Source organism: Geotrypetes seraphini, chromosome 17 (genome assembly GCF_902459505.1).
Source record: "Geotrypetes seraphini chromosome 17, aGeoSer1.1, whole genome shotgun sequence".
NCBI classification, from domain to species: Eukaryota; Metazoa; Chordata; class Amphibia; order Gymnophiona; family Dermophiidae; genus Geotrypetes; species Geotrypetes seraphini.
Window position 1 is genome coordinate 24,840,072 of NC_047100.1, and position 26,009 is coordinate 24,866,080.

Here is a 26,009-nt window from a genome sequence, read left to right on the forward strand (position 1 = left end):
TACAAGACTGTTGCCTCTCTCTTCTCTTTACTACTTCATTTTTCCACATTACCACGCACCTAATTTGAAACCCCATATAAACCTTATATCATGAAGGCACAATAACTAAATGACTATATACAAAACTCAGGGAAAAAACAGGCTAAGCACAACAGTCTTCCCATTTGGGCCCTAAACTGTCCTAGCAGGGCCCAAGGGAAGGAAAGTAACAATTGTGAATGAATTTCACCTTCATTATCTTTCTAGACCAGTCCAGGACAATGGGATGTACAAAACAATATTTTACTGGGTGAGGGAAGACTAGGCCCCTGTCAATCACTGTTGTGAAATAGGCCACATTACCCCTAGCTAGAACATCAATCTTGTGGTGCTCCACAGAGAAGTACAACCAAAACCTTATTTCTATCTTGCAGATATAGGTAAGTGTAAAGCGTTAAACAGCATATCTTTGGTAAAAGTAAATTTGACCATGTAGCTCCTTTGCTTAAGGAATTACATTGCACAAATAAAAAAGTCACTACATCACAATTGCATTAGTGTTACTGTGTTGCTCATATAACATTCAGTAGAACTCTGCTCAGAGACATGAAGGCAATTTGTTCCGCCTCACCACCCAATCATTACAGTGTTCAAAAAATGTGTATATATAGCCTTGCTTTCACTTGTATATTGCTAGCTATTACAGCTATGCTAAGCTTTCCATCCACGTAACAACTGTTTGAAAAGTAGTTTGAAAAACTTAACTTTAGAATGTGGCTGGTTCCGACGTGCCACGTTTCGACCCTGCGTCAGGGAACCGGCAGCAAGAATAATTACAATGGAGGTGAAAGCTCATGAAAAAACCGCGAATGCGCTGAATTTTACTGTACTTTGAAGTGCTGTATTTAGAGATACAGCACTTCAAAGTACAGTAAAATTCAGCGCATTTGCGGTTTTTTCATGAGCTTTCACCTCCATTGTAATTATTCTTGCTGCCGGTTCCCTGACGCAAGGTCGAAACGTGGCACGTCGGAACCAGCCACATTCTAAAGTTAAGTTTTTCAAACTACTTTTCAAACAGTTGTTACGTGGATGGAAAGCTTAGCATAGCTGTAATAGCTAGCAATATACAAGTGAAAGCAAGGCTATATATACACATTTTTTGAACACTGCAATGATTGGGTGGTGCGGCAGAACAAATTGCCTTCATGTCTCTGAGCAGAGTTCTACTGAATGTTATATGAGCAACACAGTAACACTAATGCAATTGTGATGTAGTGACTTTTTTTATTTGTGCAATATTCCTTTAGTCACTCTCCTTTAAGTATAATTTTGCTTAAAGTGTTTGCCCCTTTTCTATATATTTTAAGGAATTACATTGGCTTCCTTTTAAATGTATCTGCTTTGCTTTCAAGATCCTATTTGGCATTTTCAATACTCTGGTTCCTTTAGATTGGAATGCCCATAGATCTCATCTTGCAAGAAGTTTCTCAAAAATTAAAACTTTTATTTCCTTCACTTAGGGGGTAATAACATAAGAACATAAGATTTGCCGCTGCTGGGTCAGACCAGTGGTCCATCATGCCCAGCAGTCCGCTCACACGGCAGCCCTTAGGTCAAAGACCAGTGTCCTATTTGAGTCTAGCCTTACTTGTGTATGTTCTGTTCCAGTAGGAACTTATCCAACCTTAATCCCTTAATGGTGCTTTCCCCTATAACAGCCTCCGGAAGAGCGTTCCAGATTTCTTCCACTCTCTGGGTGAAGAAGAACTTACTTACATTTGTATGGAATCTTTTCCCTTCTAACTTTAGCGAGTGTCCTCTTGTTCTCTTCACCTTGGAGAGGGTGAACAATCTCTCTTTCTCTACTAAGTCAATTCCCTTCAATATCTTGAATGTTTCGATCATGTCCCCCAAGGGAGAAGAAGCCCAGTTTCTCTAGCCTCTCGTTGTACGGCAACTCCCCCCGTCCCTTAACCATTTTTGTCGCTCTTCTCTGGACCCTTTCAAGTAGTACTATGTCCTTTTTCATGTACGGCGACCAGTGTTGGAAGCAGTATTCCAGGTGGGGGCGTACCATGGCCCAGTATAACAGCATGATAACCTTTTCAGATCTGTTTGTGATCCCCTTCTTAATCATTCCTAGCATTCTGTTTGCCCTTTCCGCTGCCACCACCACACATTGCGCAGACGGTTTCATTGCTGAGCAGCTTCCTTAATGGCTCCCGTTTATATATTTATACATCTATTTTTTTTCTAACATGGATGTCCATGTCACACACACAGGGCCAGTGTTAGATATGCTGGAGCCCAGGGCAGAAATTAAGAAGGGGCCCCCAATTCCTAGCCTCCTTGCCTCTTCCCTGATTTCCATACCCACCAAATGCCCTCCCATCCAGCAACTCTCTCTTCCTCCTCCTTCCACACCCCTCCCCTCCAATCCCTGGGTCTACCACATGCTCTCCCATCCACCATCCCTCCTTTAATTTAAAAATCAGCAGTTCCACTTGTGGGCCAGGATGCCCTTCCCTTCTCCCTATCCTATTCCAAAGCCCTCCTCACCTTTTAAAATGTAAATGAATTGCTGGCGTGGCAGTGATTCTCTAACACTTCTCATGGATTCCTCGGTGCTGTTTCCCCGCCGTGGTCCGCCCAAGTGGAAACAGGAAGTTGCTTTAGATGGGGGGGGGGGGGGTGAACAACAGGGAAATAGTGCCGAGGAATTTGCGGATCAGTGCTAGAGAATCACTACCCCACCGGTGACCCCTTTGCATTTTAAAAAATGACGGGGGCATCAGAACAGGGTGGAATAAAGGGAAGAACATCCCTGGGGCCTGGAGCTGTGGGACCCAGGACAACTGCCCTGTTTGTCCCCCTCCCCTGACCCTGGTCACACATAAACAGCACAAAAATGTCAATTTCTTCATGTATTTCAAAAGAGGCTCTATATAATAATAATACTAAATTTATTTATAACTTGCTATACCTTTACAACAAAAAGAATCTGCCAGACACAGATGAAATACATACCGATTTACCTAACTTGCATGGCTGAAGTTTCTTAAACAAATTTGTCATACAAATAAGATTTCGCAGATTTCCTAAGCATTTGGTAAAACAATGAATTCACAAATGGACCACTTAAGGTTTTACTCCAAACACTAGCCTGGTAAGATAAAGTTCTATCCAGAAACCTTTTTACAATACATCCGTTTAGCGTAGGGAAAGAGAACATAGTCAGATCCTGTTCTAAACTACTTCAAAATAATGTAAACCAAAGTCAGACCTCCGCTATATATATGTTCAAATTACAATAGTTCCTCAGAATGCCACACAATAAAGTAGTATGGTAGCCGTCCTCACTGGAACATTTTTTTGTGAATATTGAACTAATGTGCAACTTCTTGTTATGTCTTGTAATAAGTTATAAAAATTTATAAAGTGTCAGTGCATTATTTATAAAGCATAATGGTCTCTATAGTTCTATTTAGTGCATAGTAAATAACTTAGCTTTAAACCGGGTCTGCCTCATTCCCCACCGACACGTTTCAAAATTTTCTTCAGGGTTGGGGACAGAGAGAGCAGAACTATCCGGATTTTTAGCAAACGCTAAGTCTCTATGTTGAAATTGTGAAACGCGTCGGTGGGGAATGTGGCAGACCCGGTTTAAAGCTAAGTTATTTACTATGCACTAAATAGAACTATAGAGACCATTATGCTTTATAAATAATGCACTGACACTTTATAAATTTTTATAACTTATTACAAGACATAACAAGAAATTGCACATTAGTTCAATATTCACAAAAAAATGTTCCAGTGAGGACGGCTACCATACTACTTTATTGTGTGGCATTCTGAGGAACTATTGTAATTTGAACATATATATAGCGGAGGTCTGACTTTGGTTTACATTATTTTGATATCTTTGTGCAAGTTTGCGATTTTGCATACTAAACTACTTCAGACATCCTGACTTGGACATCTAAGTTCCAGTTTGAAAGTCCTTTCTAAAATACCAGTCCATGTGTCTATATAAAATCAATTACAAACAGGAGCCTTCAAATTACTATGCTATGCAAAATGGAAAAAAAAAATACGTGTATTAATGAAACTTAACCACTGCTTTAACTTCTAGGCTTCAAATTTTATCTAAAGAAAACAGAACAGCTGCTCAATCCAATAGCATATTTTCATATATGAAAATGGATGATACTGATTCAGAAAAAAATTAGCTTAAGCACCACTGTTGATGCCACTATACCAAGAAGATAAACAATTTTCCTTTGCTAATTATACTAAAAGCATCAGGGCCTTTGAGACTAAATCACAAGTGCCTTTTTGACATTTCATTTTCAGAATTTTTTTACACCACAATTTCTGTCGATTCCACTGAGACCTTAAGGTCTGTTTCCTGTAATGTATCTGCAACATCTCTAGATCTTTATCCGATCTTTAATCGTGGTGTCCTGCATGGTTAGCATGCCTTAGTTAAAAAAAAAACCCATATGTCAGACATTCCCCAAGTTGTTGCAACCAATAACCCATCCCTAAAAGGAATTTTATTGTGTTCTGATTACTTTCTTATATTAATAGTCCAATACAGCAGACACGTTTACGATAAAATGCATTAATTATTCTATAAGGCTGCTGAAAAAGGCTAGCAACTTTCACCTTCAGTAGGTGATCGGGGGTAAAATAACATCAAATAAGGATCTGCTATCAATAAATATGTGGAAGCGGCTATAACAGGTAGATGGAAATGGTACAACCAGAAGGCAAAGATGGAAACTGATTAAGGATGAACTGACTTCAGATTAAGAGGAATATATTTTTTTTATATATCCTGCTGATAGAGCTCCAGAATAATCTGCAATCAGATCTAATTGAGGCTTTTTCTTGAGGGGTGTTAAATCATAAGAGAAGTTTAAAAAAAAAAAATATTGACGGGTGCTGCACTCAGAAGATGGGAACGTGGCCAATGTACTTGACCTTATTGTGTGTAAAAAAAACAAAGTAAAAATATGCCAGGAAGAATATAACGTGAACAGCGCCGCAAACATGGAATCGCCTCCCATCATTCATAAGAGAAGAAGTTCAATTAGATCAATTCAAAAGCACACTTAAAGTTTTCCTTTTTTAATGACGCTTTTCAGAGTTAAATTCAGGAATTAACGTTAGATGTAATTACAAATAGCTACGAACTAGCCTTTATGAGGCTGCCATCCAACCCTCCTTTCCTATTACAATTGTAGTTCCACCCTTCTTCCCTATATCTCTAGTAAGTGAGTTTATGTTTACTGTCTTTATGTCTTTACCCTATCTTTTAATGTAAATCACTTAGAAATATTTTATAAGCATTTTATCAAATTTTTAATGAAACTTGGATCTTGTAACAAAATCTTGCTTCCATTCCATTCGATCATACTTAGATATTGCTTCATGTAAAACACATGATTTAGTCACTTCCAAACTTGACTACTTCAATGCTGTTTGCTGTCTGTGTCTATTAAGAAATTTCAAACTATTCAACACAACTCCATTAGATTATGAACTTACGCATGTTGTTATCACCATGTTACTCTCGTGCTACAGGAACACCATTACCTTCCAGTGAAATTTCACAATGAACATAAATTGTTGACTTTAGCCTACAAAACAATGCACATAGGGCTTCCTTCTTATTTGGCCTCATTTATCATCCCCTATCTTCTGTCCTGCTCCCTGCGTTCTGTATCTGCTCATCAATTATCAATTCTACTCGTACTTATGACCAAATTTAAGTTCTAGTTCTACTTACCATTCTGCTTTTTTTGGGGGGTAGTGACATTATTATGGAACACACTCCCTTTGGAATTACGTTCTGAGTTATTGTACCTTAAATTTTCAGCCCTTCTTAAGACTCACCTTTTCCAATGAGCTTTTGGCATGGAGAACTGAGTTTTTATTCCCCGCAGAAAACTAGTCCATTTCATTCTTTAGTGTCTATCTCAACCTCAGTCCTTCTACACCAGCATTCTTCAAAGCAAGGCTTGAGGGTCAATTGCTGTGTCCATTCATTCTCTGATTCTTCCCTCTCTCCTTAAAGAATGGCACGAGGATGGTTTCCTGAATGAGATGGGGACAACTGTCTCAGTGTCATTCTCTATGGCAAATCTTATGTTCTTATGTGAGCCAAGCATAGGACAATCAAGCCACTGTGATATCGCTGAGTTTGGCTTATAGACATTGGTGGAATGAAGCATTATAGCATCACAATGTCAGCTCTGGAATGTTGCTACTGTTTGGGTTTCCACTGTTGAAAACAGGATACTGGGCTTGATGGAGCATTGGTCTGATCCAATATGGCAGAATGACACGGGGGGGGACAGAATTTGTCACCGTCTCCATCCTGCGGGAAACCATCCCATGTCTATCTCAACCTCAGTCTTTCTACACCAGCATTCTTCAATGCAAGGCTTGAAGGCCAGTGGCTCTGCCCATTCATACTCTGATTCTTCCTTCTCTCCTTAAAAAAAATGACATGGTGATGGTTTTCCACAGTTAACATCGGGGATGGGGACGGGGACAAATTCTGTCACCATGTAATTCTCTATATTAGAATCTGTGTGTTAATGTGTTTTATATTTTTATTGTCCTATACATTATGTATTTCTTATCTGATTATTGCTTTATAAACCGCTATGATGTTTAATTGAATAGCAGTCATGGACATTAACATCCTTTGTATCTCTATAATTACAGATTCATCCAAGAACCTAACACCAGGCCACTTAGAGGAAAATGATTTGAGGACAGCACTTAGTTATTGAAGAAACCACATAGAATGTTTAAATCATCTCAAGCATTTACAAGCCAAATGGATTTCTTACTTGCACTTTGACCTCTTAGCAGATACTGGACAGTGGCTCACCTATGAAAAAAACAATGTTATCATAGACTTCAGAAGGGAAGTTGACATTTACCTTTAGAGAAAAAGGTTCTGTGGTGAAGAATCTTGGCGTGAACCACCATGCTGCAATTCGGAGCTACAATTTGCAAAAAAAAACTCATAATTTTGAAATAATACTTCCCTTCAAGATACTTTTTTTCTGCAGCTTATGCCACAGTTTTTATATTGGGATCTGGAAGATATCTGACCATTCCAGAGAATGAGATGCCAATTCCAATCAAAACATTCTGCTTCGGATCAAAGACTTTAAAAGCTAGAAATATTTTAAAAAATTTTAAATGTTGAATCAAGAGCTTCCTTTTGTTTCTACTTGAAAATTCAAGGAAAATATATTGATTTTCTTTTCTTTTCATTTTACCTGTGTATGATATCAGCATGCTGGCTTTGCTTCCATAATCATTATTTATACTTGGTGGATAAAGCATCTAAAAATGTTTCTAGCCTCTTCTGAGAAAAAATATTTTTAGTTATTGAACATAAAAATACAAGGAAAAAAAAAGGACAGCTCTCCAGAAAAGTTCTCTGTGTTATTAAGAGTCTGGTACAGGTTTGATAGACTGTGGCCTCTCTTTCTAGTACAAAATGTAAATAGACCATCTCATGACTTTGTACATCTGGTATAGTTTAAAGAAATCTCTATTCCCAATTTTTGCACTGTTTATTTGAAGATCATACTTTCAAATCTCAAGGCCAGATTTACTAATCTTTTTTCCCCATAGACACAGAAGGGATAATATTTACAGATAAAAACAGTGTTTTATGTGCAAAAAGTTACCTAGGATTATGCTTGTAAACTTATGCACATAAGGAAGGTTATCTTGGAAGCCCTGTTCACAATTTACATGTGTGAATACCTGCATTTGCACATGCACGTCAATAAATATGGAAAACTCAATTTTACAAAGGTGGGATTTACACGTGAAAATTGTAACTATGTGTGTGTGGCAGTGGGGTGTGATTTGAGCAGGATTAGGGTGGAGTGAAAATATATACCTGCACACCCCGATCAAAGATAGGATTTACATCTGCTCCTGAGTGCATTTAGGCTTTGTTAACATGCTCGTTTTGGGCAGTGCTGTACAGGAGTATTTAGGGAAGGCTGCCTCCTTAATAACCCTCTTTCCCCCCTCGTTCAAGTGTGCTGTTTAATTGCTGGAACTTTCTCTAATTGGGAACACAAAGATATGTAGATGTCTAAAATGGCAAAACATGCATATTTATTTGCTGGAATTTACACATGTATGTTCTGAAAAAAACATACCGTATATACTCGAATATAGGATGAGATTTTTGGACCAAAAAATAGACCAAAGATGATCTCATCCTATATTCGGGTCATCACCCAGTGACAACCCTTTCAGACTTGCTGCAGAGGGGAAGAGGGTACAGGGGCAGGAAGGTGAGACCGGGTTCAGAGCCTGGCAGGGAGGGAGGCTGGCTACATAGACTGGTAGGGCAGGGAGGGAAGGGGGCTGTGTGCAGAACCTGGCAGGGAGGGGGGCTAAGTGCAGAGCCTAGCAATGGGAGTGCATGAGGGAGGGGACACTGGGTGCAGATCCTGGCAGGGATTGGCACTTGAATATTAAGCCTCCGTCTTATATTCATGTCAACCATTTTTCCTCGACTTATATTCAAGTATATACAGTATATGTCTATGTTCCAACTTTTAGACATTCATGCTGTCTGTTGATGTCATAGACTCTGACAATTGTAAAAAGCATGCTCCCTGGCATAAATGGCTGGCGCATACATGTCCATTCCTGTATGTAGTTTCTAAAAGGCTTGACACATTCATATCTTTCCTTAAAATACTACCAGACCTAGACATCTCCGAGATAGATTTCTACATTCTATCTAAAATGGATTTATAGCCTGTATAAATTGATTCAACTCAAATGAAGGAATTACAGGGCAAGGTTGGGGAGGGATTAAAGCTTACATGCATACTTTGTAACAGAGAAGCCAACCAGGGGAGGTGGGTGGGTTGTGAGAATATCTGCCTGCTGTCCCTGGACAACAACTGTTACGGTAAGTAACTGTGCTTTATCCCAGGACAAGCAGGCAGCCTATTCTCACATGTGGGTGAGACAGGCTTGCCATTTTGGCCAGAGAGTATTACAACATTTATTCTCCTAAGTTGCCAACACTCCCACCATCCCATTCTGGTTAGCTTGGAGGTCACCCATATTTCAGAATAAGCTGCCTGGTTGTCCTGGGATAAAGCACAGTTACTTACCGTAACAGGTGTTATCTAGGGACAGCAGGCAGCTATTCTTACAACCCACCCACCTCCCCTGGTTGGCTTCTCAGCTATCTGAACTGAGGAGACACGCCCTGTGCTGGGCAGGAAGGCACCTGGGCATGCACGGTGCGGCAGACTCAGAACTTCTAAGTTTTCTACACGTCTGCTTGCGAAGCTGTCCGCGTCCGGGCTCTGTGGATGACGTCACCCACATGTGAGAATAGCTGACTGCTGTCCCTGGATAACACCTGGATAAGCAACACATAAAAAACACAAACATCACAAAGGGGTTTGAACATATAAGTGTCAGTACGAAGACATGAAGATGCTGATTGCACAACCTACACATTTAAGTACAAGATTTTACAGAAGATGACCAGGAAAATCCTCAAGGAGCCAAGTAAACTATCTTGTTTTACATTTTGATTGTAACCACCAGAGCAGTAATCATATGTAATGTGATCACCACTGCATGTGTTTTATTCCACATTCTGTCTCAGGGAACGCCTAGGTAGGGTTATCAGCTTTTCCTGAAGGAAAATCCGGACCCATGGCCATGCCCCCAGGCCCTCCTATTTCTGCATGTGTCATGCCCCCCATCTTGCCCCAGCCCCACCCCATTAACCTGTTTGGACGGCATCCATGCATGATGTCACCGCCTTGCCTCTGTGTTTGCAGATGCCATCCCGACGGTTTTGAAAAGCTGTCCGTACCTCCGGACATGTCCAGGGAACCATGTCCGGACTTCTGGTAACCCTATGCCTAGGCATCTAAAGGGTAAATTTGGTTACATCATCTTCACACATATATGGCCACATTCATGAATTCCAACCAGTATAAAAATATACACCATTGAAAGATGCTGCATTCTCTGCTGGTCGGAGTGTAGGGGACAGAATTCACAAGATTATGTAAAATGCTTCCTTCCATAGCCTAGGTGTGGATAATTACACCTGCTTGAGAACAAGTGCAAGTCTGTCCATTTGCAAGGTAGGCACAAGTATCTATGGTGCTCATTTTCAAAAGAGAGAAACATCTCAAAAGGGGCACAAAGCTGCAGATGGACGTTTTGAGGGGGTTCTTTGTTTGTTTGTTTTTTTTGCCAAAATGTCTAAGTTGTGATTTTTCCAAAACTCAGAATTGGGCTGTTTCACCCTGCAGTTTGTTTAAATTGCAAGGGGACCTGTTGGAGGCCTGCGTTGGGTGGGACTTTGGCGGGCTTTAAATCTGGATATTTTTCGTGCCATTAAGGAACAGAAAAAAAAAAAAAATCAAGAGCAGAAAAGAAGTACATTTTTATCTAGACCTGTTTCAGTCGCAGCTAAGTCAAAAAAGGTGCCCTAATTGATCAGCTGACCACTGGAGAGATGAAAGTATGACGTCCCTTTAATCTCCCAGCGGTCACCGACTCCCTTCCAGCCTCCACCCCCCCCCCCAAAGATGTTACTGTGAAGCCAGCATCGATGAGAACTCCAGATATTACCTAGTAACATAGTAAATGACAGCAGATAAAGACCTGAACTGTCGAATCCAGTCTGCCCATAAGTTATACGCATTAAAAAATACATGACTAGATTATCTTGTCTCTGATATTTCTGGGTCTTAGACTGTAAAGTCCACCTGGTATTGTCCTAGGTTCCAAATGATGGCGTTGCCGTCCAAGCTCACTCCAGCCTATACAACCATCCCATTATTATGGCTATTTCTGAGATAGCAGTAAACAAGTGGATGGATGGTCAGTGCAGTGGAAGGTGAACAGCAGGTCTCAAGTTCAATTCCCACCATAACTCTTTAATTTGAGGATAAATATGTGAGCCCTCCTGTTCCTAAATATATATAAGTGACCAGCAAGCCTGAGGGTTTCTGGTGTGGTGGATCTTTAGGCACAGAAGGTTTTCTCTCTTCCTGGAAGGTTCACCATACAATATGAAGGCGTTTAGGTGGGATTTGTACCTGGTTCACTGACCAATAGGCTGCCCCTCTGCACTGCTGGGATGTCTGTGTGGCTGCTTTACTAGGAATGCAACGAGACAGATGTCCGGGGTCCCTATGGCTTGTTTTTCTCTGTTTTCCCTTAGGACTTTTTTTTTTTTTTTTTAATGGTACTTACAGAATGATGTGTTGTACCTGAAAACATCTAGCTCAAACCAGAAGTTAGACATTTTTCTGACGTCATATCAGAAATACCCCTGTACATATCCACACCGACTTGTCCTCTCAAATGAAACACCCTGGTAAATAAATACCCTCAGTGTGAGGGATTAAGGATTTTTCCCTCACTAAGACTGCAGTTATGCCACTGTGCAACAGGGGGCGTCAGGATAAATCAGGATAAATGTCTTAATCAGTGGTCTCAAACTCGTGGTCCGCCAGGTACTATTTTTATCTCACAGGCTCTGGTAAGGCAAAACCCTTTCTCAGCTCAAGGATAAACAGCTTTTCTTAAGCAAGGTTCAAATAGATCAAATGTTCATACTTATGAAAAAGTATATCAAATAAGTAAACAATACTTATCTGAAAGCAGTGTGAACTTGCTGGAGGCAGGACACGGGAGCACAAGCTAACCTGCTGGCTGTAATATTGCCCCCTTCCTGATGACGCCTTGAGCGAAACTCGAGTCGAAGGGAGGCCAGTTGATTTAAGAATGTGGGGTTACACAAGACACAGCACTTGGTTTAGATAGATGTCCAGCATGACTGTCAGTGTCCTGCCTCCAGCAAGTTCACACTGCTTTCGGATAAGTATTGTTTACCTATTTGATATACTTTTTCATAAGTATGAACATTTGATCTATTTGAACCTTGCTTAAGAAAAGCTGTTTATCCTTGAGCTGAGAAAGGGTTTTGCCTTACCCAGAGCCTGTGAGATAACAGGCTGAAGTCTGTACTTAATCATGGCCAGGCTGTTTATGAGCGTGGGCACAGGATCCGGGAAAAGCCGGACTAGATACTGCCATACTCAGCTTGCATAAAGGTAGATGCTATGTTGCACTATCACCTACAGTATGTTCATGCATTCTATCAGGGGTGTCAAATGTCAGTCCTCGAGGGTCGCAATCCAGTCAGGTTTTCAGGATTTTCCCAATGAATATGCATGAGATCTATTAGCCTACAATGAAAGTAAGTGCATGCAAATAGATTTCATGCAAATTCATTAAGGAAATCCTGAAAACCCGACTGAATTGCGGCCCTCAAGGACCAACATTTGACACCCCTGCATTATATGCTGAAGCAATTTTATACACCAACAAATAAGAGCTCCTTTTACAAAACCACTGTAGCAGCAGCCGCTATAGTAATCGTTTTGACGTCCATAGGGATTTAATGGGCATTGGAGCATTTGCTGTGTAGTAGCCGCTACCGCAGCTTTGTAAAAGATGGGGGGGGGGGGGTGAGTTTACCACTATTTAATTTTTGCTGCTTTGTTGGATTATCAAAAATTGCGTTGGGCAATTCATATATCTTATTTTGCCTTTTCACCATCAAATTATTCACAATTGTTTAGATAGATAGAAATAGATATATTCAACACCGCATCTTCTTCAGTACTGGTGATGTGTCAAAATTAGTCACTTATTAAAGGCACTTTTATGAAAAGAAAAACTCCACAAGTTGTTTTCTTTTATAATGTCACATCATAATATTTTAGCATTAGTATGTGCCAAGAATGTAATATGTAATAATAAATAGTGCTCAGTCACCAACCAAAAGTGTCATAAAAATGCCAGCATTGGTTGCAAGAAAGGGACCATCATAGCACTAAGAAGTCCCTTTTTCCGTCCTCCAAATAGATCAAATGTTCATACTTATGAAAAAGTATATCAAATAAGTAAACAATACTTATCTGAAAGCAGTGTGAACTTGCTGGAGGCAGGACACTGACAGTCATGCTGGACATGAAAAATTTATCTAAACCAAGTGCTGTGTCTTGTGTAACCCCACGTTCTTAAATCAACTGGCCTCCCTTCGACTCGAGTTTCGCTCAAGGCGTCATCAGGAAGGGGGCAATATTACAGCCAGCAGGTTAGCTTGTGCTCCCGTGTCCTGCCTCCAGCAAGTTCACACTGCTTTCAGATAAGTATTGTTTACTTATTTGATATACTTTTTCATAAATATGAACATTTGATCTATTTGGAGGACGGAAAAAGGGACTTCTTAGTGCTACGATGGTCCCTTTCTTGCAACCAATGCTGGCATTTTTATGACACTTTTGGTTGGTGACTGAGCACTATTTATTATTACATATTACATTCTTGGCACATACTAATGCTAAGATATTATGATATGACATTATAGAAGAAAACAACTTGTGGAGTTTTTGTTTTCACATAGATTTTTAACACAAGCCTTTATTATTGCTCCTGGATTTTGTTTAGTGATTCCCCCTTTTATGAAGCCATGTCAGGCTTTTTCTTATCGCCTTATCTAACTAAATAATAACAAGTGAAAGAGAGGGTCCTCAGTGTGAAGGATAAGCGAGAGGAGAATCTCTCCAGTGCTTTACACACTAGTGAAGGTACAATAACCTCCACCTGCAGTCTGATTTCTCTGCTTACCTTATCTAATCTAATCTTTGGTTTATAGACCGGGTCATCTCCCAGTGGAGCTCAACTCAGTTCACATTTAATTAAGACTAGAGTACATAGCAGAAAACATAGAAGGAAGAACTAATTCAAAACTAAAGTACATAAGAAAAATAACTATAATATTGTCATTTCGTTGAGGCTGTAGTTAAACCATTTAAAAATTGCGAGAACAACAAAGTTCTCAGGAATTTACGAAATAATTGCAGCCGGCCTAAAAGCCTAATGGAGTCGGGAAGTTCATTCTAGATCTCTACAAACTTGAAAACAAAAGATCGACTGAGCTTCCCAGCAGATTTAATTCCCTTAAAGGAAGGGAAGGCTAACTTATATCTTGGTGTGTCTCTCAAATGGCAAAGTCGAAGGGTATTCCAACATAATTTAATTTAATTCTTATATACCGCTAATAAGGGGACAAAAGGATCAAATATTCCATAGAGAAGCTTGAAGATCATGCATGCGCATTTAAACTGGATCCTAAAGCAAACTGAGAGCCAGTGAAGCTTTATCAACAAAGGGGAAACATGATCATACTTTCGTTTCCCAAAAATGAGCTTAGCTGCAGTATTCTGTATTAACTGAAGTCGTTTTAGACTGCTCTGCTTAATGCCCAGATAAACTGAGTTACAATAATCTAGCTGAGAAAGCACAGTGGGTTGTACCAATACTGAGAAATGCTCTTGATGGAATAGTGATCTGAGCTTCCTCAACATGCGCAGACTAAAATACACTGAATATTTGCCACCTAACCACATAAATGTCAGCTCTGCTATGACTCCACCTCTAGACTGCCCACAGATTGGATCAATTTTGCATGCCATCAAAAATTACAAAGACTAGGGAACACTCTATGAAGTTACAAGAAAATATTTTTAAAACCAATAGGAGGAAATGTTTTTTCACTCAAGAGAACAGTTACGCTCTGGAACGCATTGCCAAAGGATGTGGTAAGAGCGGCTAACATAATTGTTTTTTTAAAAAAGTATGGGCAAGTTCTTGGAGGAAATGTCCATAATCGGAGACACTTCATTCAACAGTATATTATTCAGTCTTTGTTTTCACTGGTCCTCAGCGGGCCACCACGCACTCAAACTAACTCATTGTGCTAGGCTTTATGCTCCCACTCGTCATTGGATCCAGTGTATGCTATTTAAACCTTTTTAAGAAATAACTTAGTATAAATGCTAAAAGTACTTAGCTTTTTGTAAGACGCTGTTCAGGGGGGTAATACACCATATACCCAGGGGGGGTAATACACCATACACCGGGGGGGGGGGGGGTAATACACCATACAGCATCTTACAAAAAGCTAAGTACTTTTAGCATTTATACTAAGTTATTTCTTAAAAAGGTTTAAATAGCTTACACTGGATCCAATGACGAGTGGGAGCATAAAGCCCAGCACAATGAGATAGTTTGAGTGCGTGGTGGCTCGCTGAGGACCAGTGAAAACAAAGACTGAATAATATACTATTGAATGAAGTGCGGCAAAGCTGTGGGATAACATCTTACAGTTGATTTCATTCTATTTGGCATTCTCTTCATTCTATTATATCTTACTACACCAGTGCCTCAGCTTACATAATCAGAGACAGACATGGGGGAAGCTACTGTTGCCCTGGATTGGTAAAGTGGAAAGTTGCTATTATTTGGGTTTTTACCAGGTACTTCTGACCTGCATTGGCCATTGTTGGAAACAGGATCCTGGGCTAGAAGATCTATTGCTCTGACCTAGTATGACTACTACAAAACCTTCAAGAAAGATACTAAAACCCTACTCTTCAAAAAATACATAAAACCCATCTAACAAGACCAGTTCCTACCCAAACCCCTTCTACCCACTCTATACCCTTAATAGCATATTCTAATATGCTTCTATCTACCCAACCAATGCTAAAATACCTTTATTTACCAAACTCTTACCACCTTAAGATCTCAACAACTCTTTGGTAATTCTTATTACCCAACATTTACCACCTTAAGATCTCGACAACTCTTTGGTAATTCTTATGACATCTCTTATGCTATTCCTGTAAACTTTTATGTAATTTCTTAAAACTTTATGTAATCTGCCTTGAACCGCAATGTATTGGCGGAAAAGAAATCACTAATGTAATGTAATGTACTCTTATGTTCTTATGGCCAAGTATAGGACAGACAAGTGATTGTGACATCACAATCTCAGCTCTGGAATGTTGCTACTATTTTGTTTTTTTGCCAGGTACTTGTGACCTGGATTGGCTACTGCAAAGACAAGATACTGGGCTAGATGGACCATTGCTCTGACCCAGTATGGCTATTCTTATGTAAGCCAAGTATAGGACAGTCAAGCCATTGTGACATCACTGATGAGGTTGGCTCCTATTGGTGGAGTGAGGCATTGTGACATAACAATCTCAGCTCTGGAATGTTGCTACTATTTGGGTTTCTAGAGAGGAGAGGGTAATAGGATGATTATAAAGACTATCATATTCTCATTGTTCCAAGAGGTTGATGAATGCCCAAAACAATTTCTGGTTTCATAACATCATCTTATCATCCAAAAGATTTTTATTCTACTGTACTTTGATTTTTCTATGAGAATATCATTAAACACCAAATATTACTAAGGGAGATGAGCATATCATAAGATTTAAGAACTCAGATCTTAGCACCTCCTATGATCAAATACCATTCCAGGTCTGCATCCTGCACTCCATTTTCTAATCATATATGCTCACTCCTCCCACCCTACCTTATAAATTAATTGTGTGTGCTATCTGTGTTATTACTATGTATAAATATCAAAAAGAACCCAAATAGGGAGAAAACACGAGTAATCCCCCAAAAAACAACAAATCTCCCCTGACCCTAGACTAAGGGTGAGGGAAAGAGACAGCTCGAACCAGAACGCTCTCCTAAAAATTTTTTGTAGTGAACGGGAAGCCCTCAGTCACACAGCTCGCAGTGGGGACTGACCCCTAATGCACCAGCTGTCACATGTATACACCCACAAGGGTGATAACTGTGAAACATCCCTGGGCTAACCCGTATATAATCAAAAGTGTAACTAGTGCACAAATAAGTGTGTTAGTAAAACATTAATTTTTATCAGATCACTCACTAATTTCTTGCATAAAATGTCACCATAACAAAGATAAAGGTGGCAACACTTATCTTATAGTGGAGCCAGCCACGATCAGCACTGAATCTATTATACAGACTCCCAGGGAGTCTTATGATATGTTCATCTCCCTTAGTAATATTTGGTGTTTAATGATATTCTTATAGAAAAATCAAAGTACAATAGAATAAAAATCTTTTGGATGATAAGATGATGTTATGAAACCAGAAATTGTTTTGGGCAATCATCAACCTTTTTGGAACAATGAGACTATGATCGTCTTTATAATCATCCTATTGCCTCCTCCTCTTTAGTAGGATGTTAATTTGAGAGCCTACATCTAATTTTGCCACATTTGACTATTTGGGTTTCTGCCAGGTATTTGTGACCTGGATTTGCCACTGTTGGAGACAGGATCCTGGGCTAAAAGAACTATTGCTCTGACCCAGTATGACTAAGCTTATGTTCTTATAACTGGGTTTGTTTTAGTTGGTTAGAGGGGCGGGACCTAAGTCTCTGATTGGTCCAGATACCAAAGGCCTCTCTCATAGGCCTCCTGCTGGGTGCATCCTGGGATGCCCTGGGAGTGGCCTAAGACTCTGATTGGCCCAGATACCAAAGGCCACTCTCCAATCAGAAATTTATTTTGCGCGCTTGAGATTTATCTAAATTTTGCATCCTGTTCAATGTGGCAGGCAACTTCCGGTATCAATGAAATTACAATATTTATAACACTTCTGGTGGAACAGGAGAATTAAACATATATGACTTCTCATAGTTTTGATATATTTAATCCTGTGTTCTCATCTCTCTCGTGCTTGCAAATGCTGCCTATCTTATACCTTACTCCCAAGTTGTTACTGCTCAGCAAAGGCTAATTTGCGGCAATTTTCCCACAGGTTCTCTCTCGCATCTGCTGCTTCAACACTGAATGCATTTTTATATCTGGAAATGTCCATTGTAGTGCAATTTAAAATTCTCAGCTGAGCCAACTGTCTCGAATTTAATGATAGTAGGATTTATAGGCTTTACCTGATTAAAGTAACAATAACATAATGACTTCCTACCTCTAAAGGTAATTTGTCCATTTGTTAAGACCAAAATTAGCCTGAAACATGAGTTTGCTCATTTTTTTTTTAGATGGTTTCATGCTAAACCCTGCTGGGGAACATATTCCTTAAGTCAGCAAATAATTCCAGAGGTAATCTTAGCTTCAAAATGTCAGCATCCCTGCTTCTCTAATTTGTTTCTTTTTCTGAGTTTTCTTTCAAAATTATTTTATTCTTATGCATTTTTTTGAAATAGAAGCAAGTGTTACCAATTAGATATTGCAGGTGAACTTCAAAGAGTGCTACCCCTTTATTCATCATAATTACAGTATACTCAATGCAAGTAATTTTATAGGATGAAGTGACTCTTAAATTTTCAAAAAGGTGCATATTTTATACAGGTAACACAGGCATCTGTGTGCCTTTTTTATACAGGTTCACCCAAAGGGTATCTGATACTCAAGGCAAAATTTGTGTATGCCCTACACATTCTAGAACAGTTCAGGACCCCCCTACCTCAATCACATCTACCATCTCTTCATCCCCTATCTCCCACCCTCTCCATTATGTTCAGTATCTCTCTCCTTTCCTATTACCCTCTCCCTATGATGTCTAGTATCTCTCTCCTTAAGAACATAAGAATTGCCATAGTGTGACAGACCGAAGGTCCATCAAGCCCAGTATCCTGTTTCCAACAGTGGACAACCCCGGTCCCAAGTACCGTGTTTACCCGAAAATAAGACCTACCCCGAAAATAAGCCCTAACAGGATTTTTGGGGTAGGTCTTAATATAAGCCCTACCCCCGGGATTCGCCGAAAGTTTCTCTTCCCTCCCTCACATCCCTTGTGCAGAGGAACCCTTGAGCGAGCACCCCCCCCCCAGCAGAGTGAAATCCCCGATGGACAAGGCCAAGCAGCCTGTTTAGAGTGCTGCCGGCCCGACGCTGCTTACAGAGGTATGTAGGGCTCGTGGCGGGGTTCCGATGGGAGGGAGGGAAGGATGAGGATTCAGCTGAATGGCGGGTGCAGGTACTCGGAGGGGGGTGCTTGGGGGGGGGCTTACTCAAGGGTACTGCTGCACGATGGATGGGTGCATGATGGATGGGAGGGAGGAAAGGATAGAAGCTGTGCAAGGGTCCTACTGCACGAGGAAGGGGAGGGAGGGGAGGATAGAAACTGGGCAAAGGTTCTGCTGCACGAGGGATGGGAGGGAGGGGAGGAAAGATTCTGCACATGTGGGGGAGAGAAAGGAAAGAGGAAGAATTGGGGTGAAGGAGAGAAGGGAGAGATGATCATGTTCATACCCCGAAAATAAGACCTAGTTCATTTTTTGGACCTAAAATTAATATAAGACACTGTCTTATTTTCGGGGAAACACGGTAGCTAGATCCCATGTAGTAAAACAGATTTTATGTTGCTTATGCTAGGAATAAGCAGTGGATTTCCCCAAGCCATCTCAATAATGGCCTATGGACTTCTTTTTTAGGAAATTGTCCAAACCTTTTTTTTAACCCCCGCTATGCTAACTGATTTCACCACATTCTCCAACAATGAATTCCAGAGTTTAATTACACGTTGTGTGAAGAAATATTTTTTTCTGGTTGGTTATAAATCTACCACTTAGTAACTTCATCGCATGCCTCCTATTCCTAGCATTTTTGGAAAAAGTGAACAAGAGATTCACATCTACCTTTTCCACTGCACTCATTATGTTATAGACCTCTATCATATCACCCCTGAGCCGTCTCTTCTCCAAGCTGAAGAGCCGTAGCTGCTTTAACCTTTCCTCACAGGGAAGTCGTCCCATCTCTTTTATCATTTTTGTTGCCCTTCTCTGTACCTTTTCTGCTATATCTTTTTTTGAGATACGGTGACCAGAACCACACACAGTATTCGAGGTGCGGCCGCACCACAGAGCGATATAAGGGCATTATAACATTTTCATCTTTGTTTTCCATTTGTTTCCTTTTAATTTCTAACATTCTATTTGCTTTCTTAGCAGCCACCACACAATGAGCTGAGGGTTTTAACTTATCTTCATTAATGACACCTAGATCCTTTTCATGGGCAGTGACTCCTAACACATTGCATAGCTATACACTTCTCCCTCCGTATTCGCGGTGATAGGGGGATTAACAGACCCGCAAATACAGAAAAACCGCAAATAACTTTTTCATATGTTATTCGCGGTTGTTTTGTGTTTCTTTACAAGCCCACTAAAAGGGGAAAACATGTTGCTTATTTATCAACTAGATTTAAAGGAAAAACAAAGAAATGGGTTGAATTCCAAAGAACCCAAATCATTCCCTACTATATTTAGGACATATTTTGTTAAAACACTCGTCAATATGATGAAATTGTGAATAACACAAACGGTCACATTTGCGATTTTGGCAGAGCAGCTAGAACAGATGGAGGCAGAATGGGAATGCATGGTAAGATGGCTGGGTGAGTGATAGGGTGGTTTTTATGTGGTTTTAAACAAAGTCTAGGGAGCAGAAACTAGGCTTAGAAATCAAAACCAGATCTCAACGGACAGAGTGCAGCATTGCCATTGAGGCAGCAGCTCTATCCTGTGTGAACCTTGAATGAATTCCTTGAAAAAGGCGGTAAATAAATACATAGACATTCACGTACTTTCCGCAACAGCAGTGGTGACAGAGAGTTAAACAGCTGGACAAGATTACTGAGAAAGGGCGGACTCAGGTCGCATACCAAACTTGAGACCTCACTGCCAAGGACGGCAAGGTATGGGGCTGGGATTCCCATAAGGAGAGCAGAAGTGAGGTGATTGCAGCTCCTTAATCTGCGTGCTTCATCACAGCTCTGCGTGCCTTTCCACGGGTCATAGGCCTGTCTTCAAAAATTGACCTGCGCCAAAATTTTTAGCAGCGCTCTGGGACGTCATTTGGGGGGGAGGAGGCAGCAAGGTAAAAACCACAAATAACCAAATTTGCGAGTAATAAAACCGTGAATATCGAGGGAGGAGTGTAGTTAGGGGTTTTTTTAAAAATCACCGGCCACGGTAGTATTTAATTCCAATGCTCAAGGGAATTCTATGAGCTTTGGAGCTTTTACTGCCACAGCTGGCAATAAAAAAGCCTAACGCAGCTTCATAAGAAGGGAGGGGGGGTCAAGTTGTGCTAATACAGATTCTACACTTCTCCCTCCGCATTCGCAGTGATAGAGGATTAACAGACCCGCGAATACAGAAAAACCACAAATAACTTTTTCATATGTTATTCGCTGTTTTCTATTAAAAACCATCATAAATATGGCAAATATCATGGCGGGAAACCTGGCCTGTTCCTGAAGGAAAAGCAAAACACGGTGAAGAAAGTGCTGGGAATTTTCTCTGTAAACGCTTGGAATTGGTGATTTCTCTATGCAAGCTGACAATTTTTTTTGGGGAGGGAAGGAGCCAGCAAGCTAAAAACCACAAATAATCGAAACCACGATTGCTGAAACCGTGAATAAGGAGGAAGATGTGTAGTGTGTTTTAGTAATAGGGCCCTAAAACCAGTTTTACATGTAGGAAACCCTTCTAAAATCATTCCCCAATGAGGCTAAGTTAGATAGCCAGCACTGAAAATGAATACCGAGTTCCTGACTTACTTTCTTTCCCCACTCCCTCCTCCTTCCTGGTCTCACTCACTTTATAGGATTCTGAATTTTACAGATGAATCTTAGAAATTAATACTGGCTCCCATATTTCTAATGACCTCTTTCATTCTCATTTCAGTATATATAATATTTGTCTGAAATTGATTTCTTGTTCTAAAACTACTCATTAAAATGTGCTTCAGCCGTTCTCAATAAAGTCCTCCAAAGTGAACACACTGGCATTGATTTGTCAATCTGTCTATAATAATTGGTGGCTAAATTTTTCTGTTGCATTATTTTTTTTTGGCTATGTGGCTCAGTAAATCATTCAATCTATGAGGTCTGCAATAGCAAGTGTCAAGTTAGAATAAGAACATAAGACAGAACGAAGGTCCATCAAGCCTAGTATCCTGTTTCCAACAACAACCACAAAGCCTACCATGGATTTGCACCAATAACTGAAGCAAAATTGCATGGATAATTGATTTCTGTGTGTATGTGTGTGGGGGGGTTAATTTTCTTAAACTACTACAGAGATGGACAAAAACGAAGATAAGCTGGAAGATTGTTTCACTTACTTGGCAAAGGTTGAAACAGTTAGGCATGTTGGGGAAATTTGACAGACCATTTTGTTACCATAAGTATGATATTGCATTTTTTCATAATGAATCCATATTTGTATGGCTATTGTTCTATGACAGTCTTTTGTGATCAGGTGTTCGACCATTCATTTCTACCTCAGCAAAGGTGTATGCATTTATATTTGATACTTGACTAGAAAATAAGAGCAAAATAAATATCTATCTCTAAACTGGGAGTCATGTTTGATCCCTTTATGTCATATCACTGACCTGCACCTAAGAAAAGGGCAGGTATGCAGGCAGCTGACTCAAAGTGGGAACGTGGCCATCGTGTAAGTAAGATCTGGAAGAGAACAGGCCCATGTCACATGCAGGACATGAGACAGAAGGTTGTGCTAGTCACAATTCAAGAAAAAGGGGAGAGAGATAGACATGTGGGCTTGTGACTTCCATGACTTGCAATGGAAGTAACACCTGAATGTCTGGATAGCTCCTCCTATTTCTAGAGCTGTCTGCTAACCCCAGGCAGAAGGATGGTGACTGCAATGCAATGCTGCCTATCATATGCAAACAGATAGATCCCACAAGAGTTACACATGTGCAAGGTCAGGCACCAGGAAGCAGACCAGCCTCTACTAAGAAGGTAGTTCCACCCCCCTCCCCCCCAATTCAGTGTGCACAAGCACCCTGTGATAGTAGTAGAGCCAACATCAAGCCTACACAGTGCCCAGGATCAAGGATGTGTACAGAAAGAATCCCAGGAGAGAGAGGGAGGGGGAGGAGGAAAGAAGGTTTGGATAGGTTCCTAGAAGATAAGGGGATTGAGGGGTACAGATAGGAGTTGAGCTAGGTTATAGGAATAGTCAGGGACCACTGCACAGGTGATAGGCCTGAGGGGCTGCCACGGGAGCGGACCGCTGGGCAGGATGGACCACTAGTCTGACCCAGCGGAGGCAAATTCTTATGTTCTTAGGAAAGGAGAGGGGTAAGGTGAGGCAAGCATTGGAGGAAGGAGGTGATATTGTGAGATAAGGAAGTTCTCCCCCCCCAATAGGCAGGAATGGAGGAAGGGGAGAGTGAAAAGGTATGTTTCCCAGGAATGATGTGCAGGTGTTCCTCTGTAGGGAGTGTCTGTAGTATCTGCAATACATGAGGCAGGTCCAGAAAAAGAGGAAGTAGGTGTTCAGTAGAAGGGACATCTTACAGCTGCATGCACAATATTACAGGGGGGGGGGGGGTTGAGAGGGAAATACATAACACAAGAGGCACATAACAGTACTGGATCACAGTAATGGTCCATGTAGGCCTGTATCATAGAAGCCAATAGAAGTGAGAGGTACCTGGCAATAAACCCAACAGTAGCAGCATTCCATGCCACCAATCCAGGACACACAGTGGCTTCCCCCATGACTGTGAACTACAGATACTGTACTTTTCCTCCAGGAATTTCTCACAGTCTTTGCAGATGTCTGAACTTTGCCCTTAGCCTGTTATGGCCCCTATGCTGAAAGATTCCCCCCTGCTCTTCTAAAAGCTGTTTCAAAGGGGCTTTTCAGAGGGTAACCAGCAACCAGAGCCCCCTACATTTCTATAAGCAGTTCAAAACTTCACAGATGAAGCAGGAATAGTAGCTTACCTGAATACAGCAACAGGCTTGAAAAGGCAGACCATGTAATCTGTAGCAGCCAGCAAATGAGTTAGGAATGGATCAGTAGATAGGAAGGTGTGTTAGAACAGATAGGGGACAGAAGGTAGTATTGATTTAGACATATCCCCCCCCCCCCCCCCGCATTTTAAACGTACCAATAAACGAACCAAAACAGACATAGATGCCAGAAAACCAACTATAGGTCCTTCTGATTTGTCCATTATCGACCACGTGGACGTCCACCGCAAAGTCATCCAGTGGCCGACTTCTTGGACGTGTTTAATTGCCTACATAAATGTTTAATCTCATATTATCAAATGTGACACTATGGCTCCCAAACCAGTCAAACCTTTGTCCCGAAAGCCAAGCTTCAACCAGTCTAAGACAGAAATGCTGGTGCAGGAGGTGCACACACACCACCAGCAGCTCTTCTCGCCCCAAGGAGGGAGGGAGTAAGACAAACTGTAGTATGCTGTGACTTCCATATGTGCTTTTCCCCTATGCAGACGACAGCTCCGAAGAGGATCAGCCAGGATGTAGTGCCATCGACGCACTAATTATGCAGGGGCAGCAGGATGAGACAGGTGTGCAGGTAGCTGCAACACTCAGCCAGCAGGAGCCTCACGAGCCCCAGGACACCCAAACACAGGAGCCTGCCAATGGGGATGAGGACCCGCTTCATCTCCCACCACCTGAGCAGTTTGCTGAGGAGGTCAGTGAGGGAGCACAGCCTGGCCGCTGGAGGGCACCCAGTCGCCAGCATCGCCATCTACTTAGGCTGGCCCAGAAGCTACTGGGGCACAATCTAAGCCTGGAGGAATATCGGCAGCAGAAGCTCCAGCTGCTGAGACATGGTGTGGAGGCAAAACAGCAGTCATTGGAGAACCCAATAGGCCAGCAATGAACTTCGGAGGCAGCTTTTGCACACCAACACTGCCATCGCTTCAAAGCTGGAAGGCCTCCAGAGTGAGCTGAGAGCTAGGAACCATCCTCCCACCATAGGCCAGCACCCTCAACAGGAGCCTGCACCACCCTCCAGCACTGCCTCACTGGCAAGAGGACGCAAGGCCACAGAGAAGACAGAAGAAACTAAAATAAACTCTGTGGAGTGACGATGTTCCTTAAATGGACTTTATTTGAAAATATCAAAGTTCCAAAGGTACACTACAATCATCCACATAAAATAAAATCATACACCTAAAAGTAAAGTAATCCACATGAAAACCTTAAAGGACCTAGTCCACTAGGGACGCAGGACCCAACACAGTCTGCGTTTTGACAAAAAGTCTTCTTCAGGGGTCCTTCTTGAGGGGTACGTTAAAAATATATGCAAATTATGAAAGGTAGTGGCTATAAAATATGAAACTGTGAGTGATATCTGACATGCAGGAAATATAGAAAATGTGAGATGAAGGATTCAGTGATGTGAATGAAACTAATAGTAATCACTTAGTTAAAGACCGTGATAAATATCTCAAACATATAAAGACAAGAAGTATTGAGTCTATGCAAAATGCAGAGTGACATGAAAAACTTAATATAATACAAAAATAATAAATAATAATACAAACACTGTGCTGAACAGTTGATCTGTGAACACATGTGTAAACAAGCTTGAAAAGTGAAGAAGACACTATACAGGACAAAAGTACCCTGAGGGTCCTATAATGGTGAATATGTGGAGAAGCTGATTAATTCAAAGAAATTAAAATAACATAAGAGTAAATAGATCAAAATTTGCAAGAATTAAAACCATATCTAAAGCTCTGCACTACTACCAGGTTTAAAATTAAGCATGTTAGCAACACCAAAAATCAACCTCACATAACATTAATCTCTGTTTCCTATAAAGTCATACAAATTTTGTTCTTATATTTCACCTATCATATTAGGACCTTAATTTCCCAATATTCTATCTATTGCCTCTTTCTCTCTCCTTAAACTACTTGCTGTATTCTTTTCTACAACTTGCCAGCATTCTCTCATAAGGAATTCCATACCTTGAAATAATTTGGAAGGCAAGGACCCCCCCCTTTTTACTCTTTGGAATTGTGAAAAAAAAATATACTGGGATAGTCAATCCTGACTTTCAAATCCCCCTCCTGGCACAGGCTCAGGTTCCCAGAATTGTGGCTGCTGTGATGTCCAGGGCTGCCGTCTGCCTCGATCTTTCGCATCCCCAAAATTTCTTCTTCCTTGTCCTCTCATTTGACTTCCTACTCTAACCCTTCCTCGACTGGCTATGCCTTTTCTGCACTCACGACGAAAAT

The 26,009-nt window shown here is 40.9% G+C and overlaps 2 protein-coding genes across 3 annotated transcripts in view; one reads left to right on the forward strand and one right to left on the reverse strand.

Moving 5' to 3' along the window:
- TAFA1 (TAFA chemokine like family member 1) overlaps positions 1-7,685 on the forward strand; it is a 309,921-nt gene extending 302,236 nt beyond the window's left edge. For both annotated transcript variants that reach the window (XM_033926734.1, XM_033926735.1), the window contains exon 6: positions 6,724-7,685. In XM_033926734.1, coding sequence (XP_033782625.1) covers positions 6,724-6,741 — 18 coding nt within the window. In that variant the 3' untranslated portion in view covers positions 6,742-7,685. The remainder of the gene's footprint in view (positions 1-6,723) is intronic.
- Positions 6,974-26,009, reverse strand: part of TAFA4 (TAFA chemokine like family member 4) — a 273,487-nt gene continuing 254,451 nt past the window's right edge. Inside the window, exon 9 of the transcript XR_004537412.1 lies at positions 6,974-7,007. The gene's annotated coding sequence lies outside the window, so the exon portion shown is untranslated. The remainder of the gene's footprint in view (positions 7,008-26,009) is intronic.